Consider the following 13,189-nt stretch of genomic DNA (forward strand, 5'->3'; position numbering starts at 1 on the left):
TCCATAAAGGCCAGATTTGTGCAATATACGACTGATTGTTGTCCTATGGACAGAGTCTCCCACCTCAGCTGTAGATCTCTGCAGTTCATCCAGAGTGATCATGGGCCTCTTGGCTGCATCTCTGATCAGTCTTCTCCTTGTATGAGCTGAAAGTTTAGAGGGACGGCCAGGTCTTGGTAGATTTGCAGTGGTCTGATACTCCTTCCATTTCAATATTATCGCTTACACAGTGCTCCTTGGGATGTTTAAAGCTTGGGAAATCTTTTGTATCCAAATCCGGCTTTAAACTTCTTCACAACAGTATCTCGGACCTGCCTGGTGTGTTCCTTGTTCTTCATGATGCTCTCTGCGCTTTTAACGGACCTCTGAGACTATCACAGTGCAGGTGCATTTATACGGAGACTTGATTACACACAGGTGGATTGTATTTATCATCATTAGTCATTTAGGTCAACATTGGATCATTCAGAGATCCTCACTGAACTTCTGGAGAGAGTTTGCTGCACTGAAAGTAAAGGGGTTGAATAATTTTGCACGCCCAATTTTTCAGTTTTTGATTTGTTAAAAAGGTTTGAAATATCCAGTAAATGTCGTTCCACTTCATGATTGTGTCCCACTTGTTGTTGATTCTTCACAAAAAAATACAGTTTTATATCTTTATGTTTGAAGCCTGAAATGTGGCAAAAGGTCGCAAAGTTCAAGGGGGCCGAATACTTTCGCAAGGCACTGTATATACATATATTTACCATACATATCCCTATATATATATATATATATACATATATATATACCCTACGTAACCCAAAGTAAATACAGCTATATACAGGACATTCGGAAAGTATTCAGACCCCTTCCCTTATTCCACATGTTGTTATCTTCCAGCCTTAATTGAATAATAATTGAATAAATCATTATTTTTCCTCACAATACCCCATAATGTAAAAGCAAAAACACTTTTTATTTTTAATTTTTAAACAGAAATACATTATTTACATATTCAGAGCCTTTGCTATGAGACTCGAAATTGAGCTCGGGAATCATCCTGTTTCCATTGATCATCCTTGTTTCTACAACTTCATAGGAGTCCACCTGTGGTACATTCAATTGATTGGACATGATTTGGAAAGGCACACACCTGTCTATATAAGGTCTCAGAGTTGACAGTGCATGTCAGAGCAAAAACCAAGCAATGAGGTTAAAGGAGTTGTCCGTAGAGCTCCGAGACAGGAAGGAGTCGAGGCACAGATCTGGGGAAGGGTACCAAAACATTTCTGCAGCATTGAAGGTCCCCAGAACACAGTGGCCTCCATCATTCTTAAATGGAAGAAGTTTGGAAGCAGACCCTTCCTAGAGCTGGCGACCCAGCCAAACTCAGCAATCGGGGAGAAGGAGAATTCCTCTGGGGAGATCGGAGAACGTTCCAGAAGGAAAACCATCTCTGCAGCACTCCACCAATCAGGCCTTTATGGTATAGAGCTGGACAAAAGGCACTAATCAGCAGCAGGGACTGGGAGACTAGTCAGGATCGAGGGAAAGATGAACAAAGCAAAGTACAGAGAGATCCTTGATGAAAACCTGCTTCAGAGTGCTCAGGACCTCAGACTGGGCCAAAGGTTCATCTTCAACTGGAAAACAACCCTCAGCACACAGCCAAGACAACGCAGGAATGGCTTCGGGACAAGTTTTTGAATGTCCTTGAGTGGCCCACCCAGAACCTGGACTTGAACTCAATCGAACATCTCTGGAGAGATCTGAAAATAGCTGTGCAGTGACGCATCCCCATCCAACCTGACAGAGCTTGAGAGGATCTGCAGAGAAGAATGGGAGAAACTCACCAAATACAGCTGTGCCAAGTTTGTAGCGTCATACCCAAGAAGACTCGAGGCCGTTATCGCTGCCAGAGGTACTGAGTAAAGGGTCTGAATGAATACTTATGTAAATGTGATATTTCATTATTTCTTTTTACATTTGCAAACATTTCTTAAACCTGTTTTTTCTTTGTCATTATGGGGTATTGTGTGTAAATTAAAACAATTAAATTAATCTTAGAATAAGGCTGTAACGTAACAAAAAGTCATGGTCTGAATACTGTCTGAATGCACTGTAATGTCTGCACTGTATAACTCATTTAATTCTCTCTCTGTCTCTATCACTTTCTCTCTCTGCAGTAAGCTAAAAAAAATGTACAGAACATACAAGGAGAAGGATAAAGGAGGAGAGGAAGATGAGGATGAGGAGGAGACGAAGAGGCCAAAGCAACAGTGGGACAAAGACTTCTCTCTGGATCCCTATGAGGGGCTTAGCCCGGAATACATGGAGATGAGTGAGTCAAGCACGCGCACACACACGCACCCAAAGTGTACATGGAAAGTGAACAATTAACAAACAGTGTGTATGTGTGTGTGCAGTAATCCAGTATGGGTTTGTCACCATCTTCGTGGCATCGTTCCCTCTGGCTCCTCTCTTTGCTCTGCTCAACAACGTGATTGAGATCCGCCTCGACGCTGCCAAGTTCACCACAGAGATCCGTCGCCCAGATGCTGTGCGCTGCAAAGACATAGGTACTGACCACAACACAACCGCAATAAATACATCCACAACACAGCCACCTCACAGTCAACTGCAAAACAATCACGACGTAACCACACATGAACCACAATCAAACAACTTCAAACTGTAACACAATCTCACATTCCTCATCTCCTTTTCTGTCACATTCCTCCTCTCCTTCTCTGTCACATTCCTCCTCTCCTTCTCTCTCCTTCACATTCCTCTTCTTATTCTATTTCTCTGTCACATTCCTTCTCTCTTTCTCTGTCACATTACCCCTCTCCTTCTGTCTCTGTCACATTACCCCTCTCCTTCTGTCTCTGTCACATTACCCCTCTCCTTCTCTTTTTCTGTCAAATTCTTCCTCTCCTTCTCTGTCACATTCCTCCTCTTCTTCTCTGTCACATTCCTCCTCTCCTTCGGTCTCTGTCACATTCCTCCTCTCCTTCGGTCTCTGTCACATTCCTCCTCTCCTTTGGTCTCTGTCACATTCCTCCTCTCCTTCGTTCTCTGTCACATTCCTCCTCTCCTTTGGTCTCTGTCACATTCCTCCTCTCCTTCGTCTCTGTCACATTCCTCCTCTCCTTTGGTCTCTGTCACATTCCTCCTCTCCTTCGGTCTCTGTCACATTCCTCCTCTCCTTTGGTCTCTGTCACATTCCTCCTCTCCTTCGGTCTCTGTCACATTCCTCCTCTCCTTCGGTCTCTGTCACATTCCTCCTCTCCTTCTATCCTCCCCTCCTCCTCTCCTCCTCTCCTTCTATCCTCCCTCTCCTTCTATCCTCCCTCTCCTCCTCTCCTCCTCTCCTTCTCTCCTCCTCTCCTCCTCTCCCTCTCATCTCTCCAGGAATTTGGTTCAACATTCTCATTGGAATCAGCAAGTTTTCTGTCATTACAAATGTAAGTCTTGTGTGTGTGTCTGTGTGCGTGCGTGCGTGAGTCTGTGTGTGTGTCTGCGCGTGTGTGTGTGTCTGTGTGTGTGTCTGTGTGGTGTGCGTGTGTGCGCGTGTGTGTGTGTTTTTTGTAGATAATTCATTATTTTGATGAGATATCCTTCATTTTGTGTGTGTGTGTGACGGAGAGATTGTAAATGTCTATTTCTTATTAAAACCTTTGTGATTGTAATGTTTACTGATGTTTCCCTTGTTTATTGTCTGTTCCATTTGTTCCACCATATATTTATCATGCCAATAAATCCCTTTAGAGAGAGAGAGAGAGAGACCTGGTATTCAGCTTGTCAGTCTGTTTGTTGCTCTCTTCTTCAGGCCTTTGTGATCTCGTTCACCTCTGACTTCATTCCTCGGACGGTGTACCAGTACATGTACAGTCAGACTGGCAGCATGCACGGATTCACAGAACACTCCCTGTCCTACTTTAACGTGTCCAACTTTGAGGCTGATTCCTCCCCCTCCTCTACACTATTTACTGGAGTCACCATATGCAGGTAACTATAACCTCTAATGCTGTTCTCTAACCCTGACCTCTAATGCTGTTCTCTAACCCTGACCTCTAATTCTGTTCTCTAACCCTGACCTCTAATGCTGATCTCTAACCCTGACCTCTAATGCTGTTCTCTAACCCTGACCTCTAATGCTGTTCCCTGACCTCTAACGCTGTTCTCTAACCCTGACCTCTAATGCTGTTCTCTAACCCTGACCTCTAATGCTGTTCTCTAACCCTGACCTCTAATGCTGTTCTCTAACCCTGACCTCTAATGATGTTCCCTGACCTCTAACGCTGTTCTCTAACCCTGACCTCTAATGCTGTTCTCTAACCCTGACCTCTAATGCTGTTCTCTAACCCTGACCTCTAATGCTGTTCTCTAACCCTGACCTCTAATGCTGTTCTCTAACCCTGATCTCTAATGCTGTTCTCTAACCCTGACCTCTAATGCTGTTCTCTAACCCTGACCTCTAATGTCTCTGTCTCTCAGATATAAAGACTACAGGGATCCGCCTTGGGGAGCTCAGCCCTACTCCTTCTAACCTCTAACCCTGACCTCTGTCTCTCAGATATAAAGACTACAGGGATCCACCTTGGGGAGCTCAGCCCTACTCCTTCTCTAAACAGTACTGGTCTGTCCTGGCAGCTCGATTGGCTTTTGTCATCTTCTTTCAGGTACAGAACACTGCTAACCCCTGACCCTAACCCTTAAGCCTAACCCCTGACCCTAACCCCTGACCTCAGTATCAATCCAGCCCTGTCTTCTGAGCCCAATCCCTGACTTCATCATCAATCCAAAGCCTGTAACCTGAAAGTGGTGATAATGTAGAACCTTTCTGTTAAATAACCTGTTGTATCATAATGTAGAACCTTTTGTAATGATTACTCGGGGAGAACAGGGTGTAGATTCACTACTCGTGGAGAACATGGTGTAGATTCACTACTCAGGGACAACAGGCTGTAGATTCACTACTCAGGGAGAACAGGGTGTAGATTCACTACTCGGGGAGAACAGGGTGTAGATTCACTACTCGGGGAGAACAGGGTGTAGATTCACTACTCGGGGAGAACAGGGTGTAGATTCACTACTCGGGGAGAACAGGGTGTAGATTCACTACTCGGGGAGAACAGGGTGTAGATTCACTACTCGGGGAGAACAGGGTGTAGATTCACTACTCGGGGAGAACAGGGTGTAGATTCACTACTCGGGGAGAAAAATGTTAGCAGAACACAGCAGATTTTTAAGCCTTCACAGAAGGCAGGCAATGGCCAACCACAGGCAGGCAATGGTCAACCACAGGCAGGCAATGGCCAACCACAGGCAGGCAATGGTCAACCACAGGCAGGCAATGGTCAACCACAGGCAGGCAATGGTCAACCACAGGCTGGCAATGGTCAACCACAGGCAGGCAATGGTCAAACACAGGCAGGCAATGGTCAAACAAGCAATGCCTCACAACCATACAAACAGAAAGAACTGAACTAAATAAGGAGCTGATGAGACCAGGTGAGAAACAAACACAGGTGAAATCAATTAACAAAAATGAAAGACAGGGCTACTTTCCAGAACACATAGAAACAGGGCTACGTTCCAGAACACAAAGAAACAGGGCTACGTTCCAGAACACAAAGAAACAGGGCTACGTTCCAGAACACAAAGAAACAAGGCTACGTTCCAGAACACAAAGAAACAGGGCTACGTTCCAGAACACAAAGAAACAAGGCTACGTTCCAGAACACAAAGAAACAGGGCTACGTTCCAGAACACAAAGAAACAAGGCTACGTTCCAGAACACAAAGAAACAGGGCTACGTTCCAGAACACAAAGAAACAAGGCTACGTTCCAGAACACAAAGAAACAGGGCTACGTTCCAGAACACAAAGAAACAAGGCTACGTTCCAGAACACAAAGAAACAGGGCTACGTTCCAGAACACAAAGAAACAGGGCTACGTTCCAGAACACAAGGAAACAGGGCTGCGTTCCAGAACACAAAGAAACAACCTTTCTGTTGTATCTACCTTTCTGTTGTATCTAATGTAGAACCTTTCTGTTGTATTTCATGTAGAACCTTTCTGTTGTATTTCATGTAGAACCTTTCTGTTGTATTTCATGTAGAACCTTTCTGTTGTATTTCATGTAGAACCTTTCTGTTGGATCTAATGTAGAACCTTTCTGTTGTATTTCATGTAGAACCTTTCTGTTGTATTTCAAGTCTAACCTTTCTGTTGTATTTCATGAAGAACCTATGGTAAGGGATCTAATGTAGACCCTTTCTGTTGTAGAACCTGGCGATGTTCCTGAGCATGCTGGTGGCCTGGTTGATCCCTGACGTTCCTCGTTCTCTTAGAGAACAGGTCAGGAAAGAGAACATGTTGCTGATGGAGTTCCTTGTTCAGGATGAACAGGAGGCCCTACGCTCCAGACTTCCACACCGCTCCCCCACACGACAACCTGCACAAACACATAACACACACTCACACATTGACATAGTGGTGGAGGGGTCAGTGGGAGAAGAGGGGGCAGAGGAGGAGAAGATGGACAGATCAGGACAAACCCTGGAAAGCCCAGATAGCACTGAACCAGCAGAAGGAGGAGAAGAAGGAGGGGGAAAAAATGGGAGAGGAGAAGAGGGGAAAGAAGAAGGGTCAGAAGAGCAGAGCGAAGGAGTGGGAGAAGGAGGAGAAGATGGGAGAGAAGGAGCAGAAGGAGACAGAGGAGGAGAAGGGCCAGACCAGGAGGAAGTCTCCGTTGTGGATCTGGACTCTGTTATGGACCAGCTGTATCTGTCAGGTAATAACATGAAACCCTGACCCTTAACCCCTAGTTACCTGCTGAATCTGTCAGGTAATAACACTAACCCCTGACCCCTAATCCCTAGTTACCTGCTGAATCTGTCAGGTAATAACACTAACCCCTGACCCCTAATCCCTAGTTACCTGCTGAATCTGTCAGGTAATAACACTAAACCCTGACCCTTAACCCCTAGTTACCTGCTGAATCTGTCAGGTAATAACACTAACCCCTGACCCCTAATCCCTAGTTACCTGCTGAATCTGTCAGGTAATAACACTAAACCCTGACCCTTAACCCCTAGTTACCTGCTGAATCTGTCAGGTAATAACACTAACCCCTGACCCCTAATCCCTAGTTACCTGCTGAATCTGTCAGGTAATAACACTAACCCCTGACCCCTAATCCCTAGTTACCTGCTGAATCTGTCAGGTAATAACAGGAAACCCTGACCCCTAATCCCTAGTTACCTGCTGAATCTGTCAGGAAATAACACTAAACCGTGACCCTTAACCCCTAGTTACCTGCTGAATCTGTCAGGTAATAACACTAACCCCTGACCCCTAATCCCTAGTTACCTGCTGAATCTGTCAGGTAATAACATTAACCCCTAATCCCTAGTTACCTGCTGAATCTGTCAGGTAATAACACTAAACCCTGACCCTTAACCCCTAGTTACCTGCTGAATCGGTCAGGTAATAACACTAACCCCTAATCCCTAGTTACCTGCTGAATCTGTCAGGTAATAACACTAACCCCTGACCCCTAATCCCTAGTTACCTGCTGAATCTGTCAGGTAATAACACTAACCCCTAATCCCTAGTTACCTGCTGAATCTGTCAGGTAATAACACTAACCCCTGACCCCTAATCCCTAGTTACCTGCTGAATCTGTCAGGTAATAACGCAAACCCCGACCCCTAACCCCTAGTTACCTGCTGAATCTGTCAGGTAATAACACTAAACCCTGACCCCTAATCCCTAGTTACCTGCTGAATCTGTCAGGTAATAACACTAACCCCTAATCCCTAGTTACCTGCTGAATCTGTCAGGTAATAACACTAACCCCTGACCCCTAATCCCTAGTTACCTGCTGAATCTGTCAGGTAATAACGCAAACCCCGACCCCTAACCCCTAGTTACCTGCTGAATCTGTCAGGTAATAACACTAAACCCTGACCCCTAATCCCTAGTTACCTGCTGAATCTGTCAGGTAATAACACTAACCCCTAATCCCTAGTTACCTGCTGAATCTGTCAGGTAATAACACTAACCCCTGACCCCTAATCCCTAGTTACCTGCTGAATCTGTCAGGTAATAACGCAAACCCCGACCCCTAACCCCTAGTTACCTGCTGAATCTGTCAGGTAATAACACTAAACCCTGACCCCTAATCCCTAGTTACCTGCTGAATCTGTCAGGTAATAACACTAACCCCTAATCCCTAGTTACCTGCTGAATCTGTCAGGTAATAACACTAACCCCTGACCCCTAATCCCTAGTTACCTGCTGAATCTGTCAGGTAATAACGCAAACCCCGACCCCTAACCCCTAGTTACCTGCTGAATCTGTCAGGTAATAACACTAAACCCTGACCCCTAATCCCTAGTTACCTGCTGAATCTGTCAGGTAATAACACTAACCCCTAATCCCTAGTTACCTGCTGAATCTGTCAGGTAATAACACTAACCCCTGACCCCTAATCCCTAGTTACCTGCTGAATCTGTCAGGTAATAACGCAAACCCCGACCCCTAACCCCTAGTTACCTGCTGAATCTGTCAGGTAATAACACTAAACCCTGACCCCTAATCCCTAGTTACCTGCTGAATCTGTCAGGTAATAACACTAACCCCCGACCCCTAATCCCTAGTTACCTGCTGAATCTGTCAGGTAATAACACTAAACCCTGACCCCTAATCCCTAGTTACCTGCTGAATCTGTCAGGTACCTATGACGAGCATGTTTTCTAGTTTCATCTTCTTAAAACACTCACTGGTTTCAAATCTATACTCTTAGGAAAAAAGGGTTCCAAAAGGGTTCTACTCCTGTCTCCATAGGACAATCCTTTTTGGTTCCATTCAGAGCCCTTTTGGTTCCAGGTAGAATCCCTTTGGGTTCCATGTAGAACCCTCTGTAGAAAAGGTTCAACATGGAATCAAAAGGGGTTCTATCTGGAATCAAAAATGGTTCTTCAAAGGGTTCTCCTATGGGGAAAGCCAAAGACCCCTTTTAGGTTCTTGATAGCACCTTTTTTTCTAAGAGTCCATCCTTTACTTTTCTCTTCACTTGTATTAATGTGTCTATGTTGTTGTACAGTGTAACTTAAATACAGTTGGATTTGATTTGCTGCAGACCCAGAGCCGTCCCAGAGCCTAGCTGACATGGAGCTGCCTGTCTCTGGAGCTGCCCCACTGGAGCAGGAGGACGAGCCACCAGGCCCAGACAGCCCTCCAGCTGCCCCAGTAGGGGACACAGCCTCCCCCGAGACGCCCCTGGCCAAGACCCACCCAGCAGGCCTGAAGGCTGCAGACAGCAGGCTGTTCTCCAGAGGCCCTCCCCTCATAGATTCAGCATACTCCAGGACCAAGGGCCGCTGCTCCACCCTGCCTCCCAAACAGAGAGGGCCTGAGCCAGGGCACAGCCGGCCCCGACCCAGCCACTCAACCAGCCTCACGAAGTTCCACCTTCCACCTCTACATCCTCTGGCCCCCTCACCTTCCCCTACAAACACCCCTCAGTCACCCCCTCCCAAGCCCCTCCCCCACCCTCCCAAGCCCCTGTCTCACAGTGAACTGTTCATGCTGAAGGGGCCTCCCAGAAGAGAACCAGGAGGCTCCAGTGCTAAGGGGCGCTGCTCCACTCTGCCTGCCCGCCAGCGAGGTCCGGAGGCTGGGGAGAGCTCGTCCAGACCGAGCCATTCTTCCAGCTTCACCCGGCAGGAAGACCGTATCCCCCCATCCCCCAGTGAACTAAAACAAGACACCCCGGTGTGAGGAGAGGGGAAATAGAGAGGGAGGATTAGAGAGGGACGGCTGAGTCTCATCATCAGAGAAATTGATCCGTCCATCTCTCCGTCTTCATCCACCCATCTCATATAACAGCTCAGATGCAACACTGACTTGGTTGTAGAAACCAAATGGACCTGTTCTTCTTCTAACGCATCAGTTAATGGCTCAGGTCGATTCACTGGGGTTATAAAGGAGAATGAAGTGGAATAAACCAGGATAAAAGAGAGTAGAGGAGAATAAAGGAGAATAAAATGTATTAAAGGATAATAAAGGAAAATAAATCAAGATAAAGAAAAATAAAGGAGAATAAAATAGAATGAAGGAGAATAAACAAGAATAATGGGGAATAAAGGAAAATAAAATGAGAATACATGAGAATATAGTATAGTAAACCAAAATAAATTAGAATAAAGGAGAATAAACCAGGATAAATGAGAATGAAGGAGATTATAAACTGGGTGGTTCGAGCCCTGAATGCTGATTGGCTGACAGCCATGGTATATCAGACCGTATACTACGGGTATGACAAAACATACATTTTTACAGCTCTAATTACGTTGGTAACCAGTTTATAATAGCAATAAGGCACCTCAGGGGTTTGTGGTATGTGGCCAATATACCACGGCTAAGGGCTGTATTCAGGCACTCCTCGTTGCGTCGTGCTAAAGAACAGCCCTTAGCTGTGGTATATTGGCAATATACCACACCTCAGTGTGTATTATTGCTTAAATATACCGGGACAAAGGAGAATAAACCACAACAAAAAATAACAAAGGAGAACAAACCAGGATAAAGGAGAATAAAGGAGAACAAACCAGGATAAAGGAGAATAAAGGAGAAGAAACCAGAACAAAGACGAATAGAGGAGTATAAACCAGGATAAATGAGAATAAAGTACATTAAAGTATAATAAAGGAGATTAAAGGATAATAAAAGAGAAAAACCCAGGACAATGGACAAATGAGAATAAAGGATGCACAAATCCAGGAGAAATGAGAATAAACCAGAACAATTTAGAATAAACAAGGATAAATGTGTAAGAGGTGCGTAACGGGCTGCAGGGAAGTCAGGCGCAGGAGAGCAGAACTGGGTAATAACCGGAGCAGTTTAATGAGGAAAAACCGACTAAATAACCTGTCGCAAACCAGTCTATAATGCACACACATTTTACAACAAACAATTCCACACACATACATAGGGGGAACAGAGGGTATTATACATGTCACGTAATGAGGGAATGTAAACCAGGTGTGTGGGAAAACAAGACAAAACAAATGGAAAATGAAAGGTGGATCGGCGATGGCTAGAAGACCAGTGACGTCGACCGCCGAACGCCACCCGAACAAGGAGAGGAACCGACTTCGGTAGAAGTCGTGACAAAATTTGAATAAAGGAGAATAAACCAGGATAAAGGAAAATAAATTAGGATAAATGAGAATAAAGGAGAATAAAGGAGAACAGGTTTTGGTGATTCTGAGGCTGTTTTCAAGGGATTGTTAAATAAATGTTAACTATTATTCCCCATTTAGCTCCATCAGAGTTTTACAGCAATCGGTAAACATCAATTGATCATGTTTTTTCAGCTATGTGAAGGTAGCCAGATTCATTTGGTATGTAGCTAGCTAGCTAAAGCAGACAACATGTAATTTAGCCTGCTTCATCAGAGATTAGGGTTTTGGAAAGAGTTTTACATTGTCAGTCGGACTACTGTCATCACCACTATAGATGTCAAGCAAATGAAACAATATTTGGATTTAGCCAACTAGTTTATCCCCTGAAAGTTTGCTTGTTAACTAGCCATATTGCTGTGATCTGTTATTAGCTTGTTAACTAGCCATATTGCTGTGATCTGTTGTTAGCTAGCTAGCCAATTTGACGTGGTCCATCAATATCATGTCTGTCAGCAGCAATTGGGATTAAACACTCTTAAAAACAATGTTGAAAAGGGGATAATGTTAGCTAAGTCTGCTAAGTAGTTGGAGAAAAAAGTACACTAGGTCTACTTACCACTATGTTTAGACAAATGTACAAAGTTTCTACCGGTAGCTAGAAAAGTAAACATTATCAGCTAACAGTAACGTTACATTGGCATATGGGCCCTTCTGCTGCTTGACAGCCAGACCCCACAAAGGATGGGAAATGAACCTTAACCACTCATACTTGTCAGGTATAGTTATATTATATCACTCAAATATCCAATTAATGGTGGTCAATATTGAGAGATATCGTGAGGCTACCCTGACGTAGCTGAAATTACATGATCAATTGATGTTTAATGATCATTAAAAACATGTAGATACTTGCTGTATAACTCTGATAGAGCTAAGTGTGCTAAATTGTTGTGCATGGAATAGTCTGAAATGTGTAGATCTGACTATGCTCTTCAAGAGGTGATGATATTACAACCAAATAGTTAACATTCCAATAACAATCCCTTGCAAACAGCACGCAGTTGTCAATGGTTTTAGTGGACATTGCTTCCTCAGCAGGCAAATCGAACGCTCTGCACCTTATTGAGACATTTTGTTGATAACGACCTTTAAGGCCTCAGACTGAGAATGTCCCAGTGTTCTAACTCTCTCAGCCACTAAGAAGACACTGCTGCCGCTCACACTGTATTGTTACTGCCAGACGGAACTGGACCAAACCGGGCTGAACTGGACTAGACCAAACAAGACCACACCAGACAGAGCCAGCTCCCCTCCCCCAGAAGACACAGGGCCAATCTGAAATGGCACCCTATTCCCTATCAGGCTCTGGCCAAAATAACTACACTATATAGGGGAATAGGGTGCCATCTACTCCCAGTAGACCCTCTATTTAGTATTTAGATCAACAGTAATAACAGAGCTATGCTTGTAGATGTATTACATTACAACTGTGACATTTTGATAATATGAAAATCATTACTTTTGTTCATAAGAAAAAAATCTATTAAAAAAAAAACATTTTTGTTATGAGTTTTCTCTTGTCAACAACCAAGGTCCAGTACTGGTATGGCTTTTGATTATATCTGACAACCAGTGTTGGGGAAGATACCCTGAAAATGTGGTTTACCAAACTACCAATTATGCCACACTAGAAGAAGTAGCTACACTAAAGCTAAGAAAAATATTGTTTACTTAACTGAAGTTACTTTGAAAAAGCAGTTCACTATATACAAACTACTTTGTAAAAATGTATCATATGAAATATCGGAGACTACAAATTATAAGAATGGATCACTCTGGAGTCAGAATGTGTAATTCAGCCGATAAACAAAAATGATGTTTCAAGTGAAAATAAGGAACGTCTGATGCCAAAACAGAAAGGAAATGATCGCCTCCTTCACCCATATTTTCCTTTCTTTTTACAGAAAAAGTAGTGGGTTATTCCAGTAGTTATCTACACCACTACA

The 13,189-nt window shown here is 44.2% G+C and overlaps 1 protein-coding gene across 1 annotated transcript in view; it reads left to right on the forward strand.

The window, feature by feature from the left end:
* Positions 1 to 10,337, forward strand: part of LOC116375772 (anoctamin-1-like) — a 214,212-nt gene extending 203,875 nt beyond the window's left edge. The window contains exons 21-27 of the mRNA XM_031832859.1: positions 2,169 to 2,323; positions 2,409 to 2,561; positions 3,397 to 3,449; positions 3,815 to 3,993; positions 4,562 to 4,667; positions 6,277 to 6,784; positions 9,137 to 10,337. Of these exons, the coding sequence (XP_031688719.1) occupies positions 2,169 to 2,323; positions 2,409 to 2,561; positions 3,397 to 3,449; positions 3,815 to 3,993; positions 4,562 to 4,667; positions 6,277 to 6,784; positions 9,137 to 9,777 (1,795 nt within the window). The 3' untranslated portion in view covers positions 9,778 to 10,337. The remainder of the gene's footprint in view (positions 1 to 2,168; positions 2,324 to 2,408; positions 2,562 to 3,396; positions 3,450 to 3,814; positions 3,994 to 4,561; positions 4,668 to 6,276; positions 6,785 to 9,136) is intronic.
* The last annotated feature ends 2,852 nt before the right edge of the window (positions 10,338 to 13,189 follow it).

The sequence above is a fragment of the Oncorhynchus kisutch genome, linkage group LG10, assembly GCF_002021735.2.
Source record: "Oncorhynchus kisutch isolate 150728-3 linkage group LG10, Okis_V2, whole genome shotgun sequence".
NCBI lineage: Eukaryota > Metazoa > Chordata > Actinopteri > Salmoniformes > Salmonidae > Oncorhynchus > Oncorhynchus kisutch.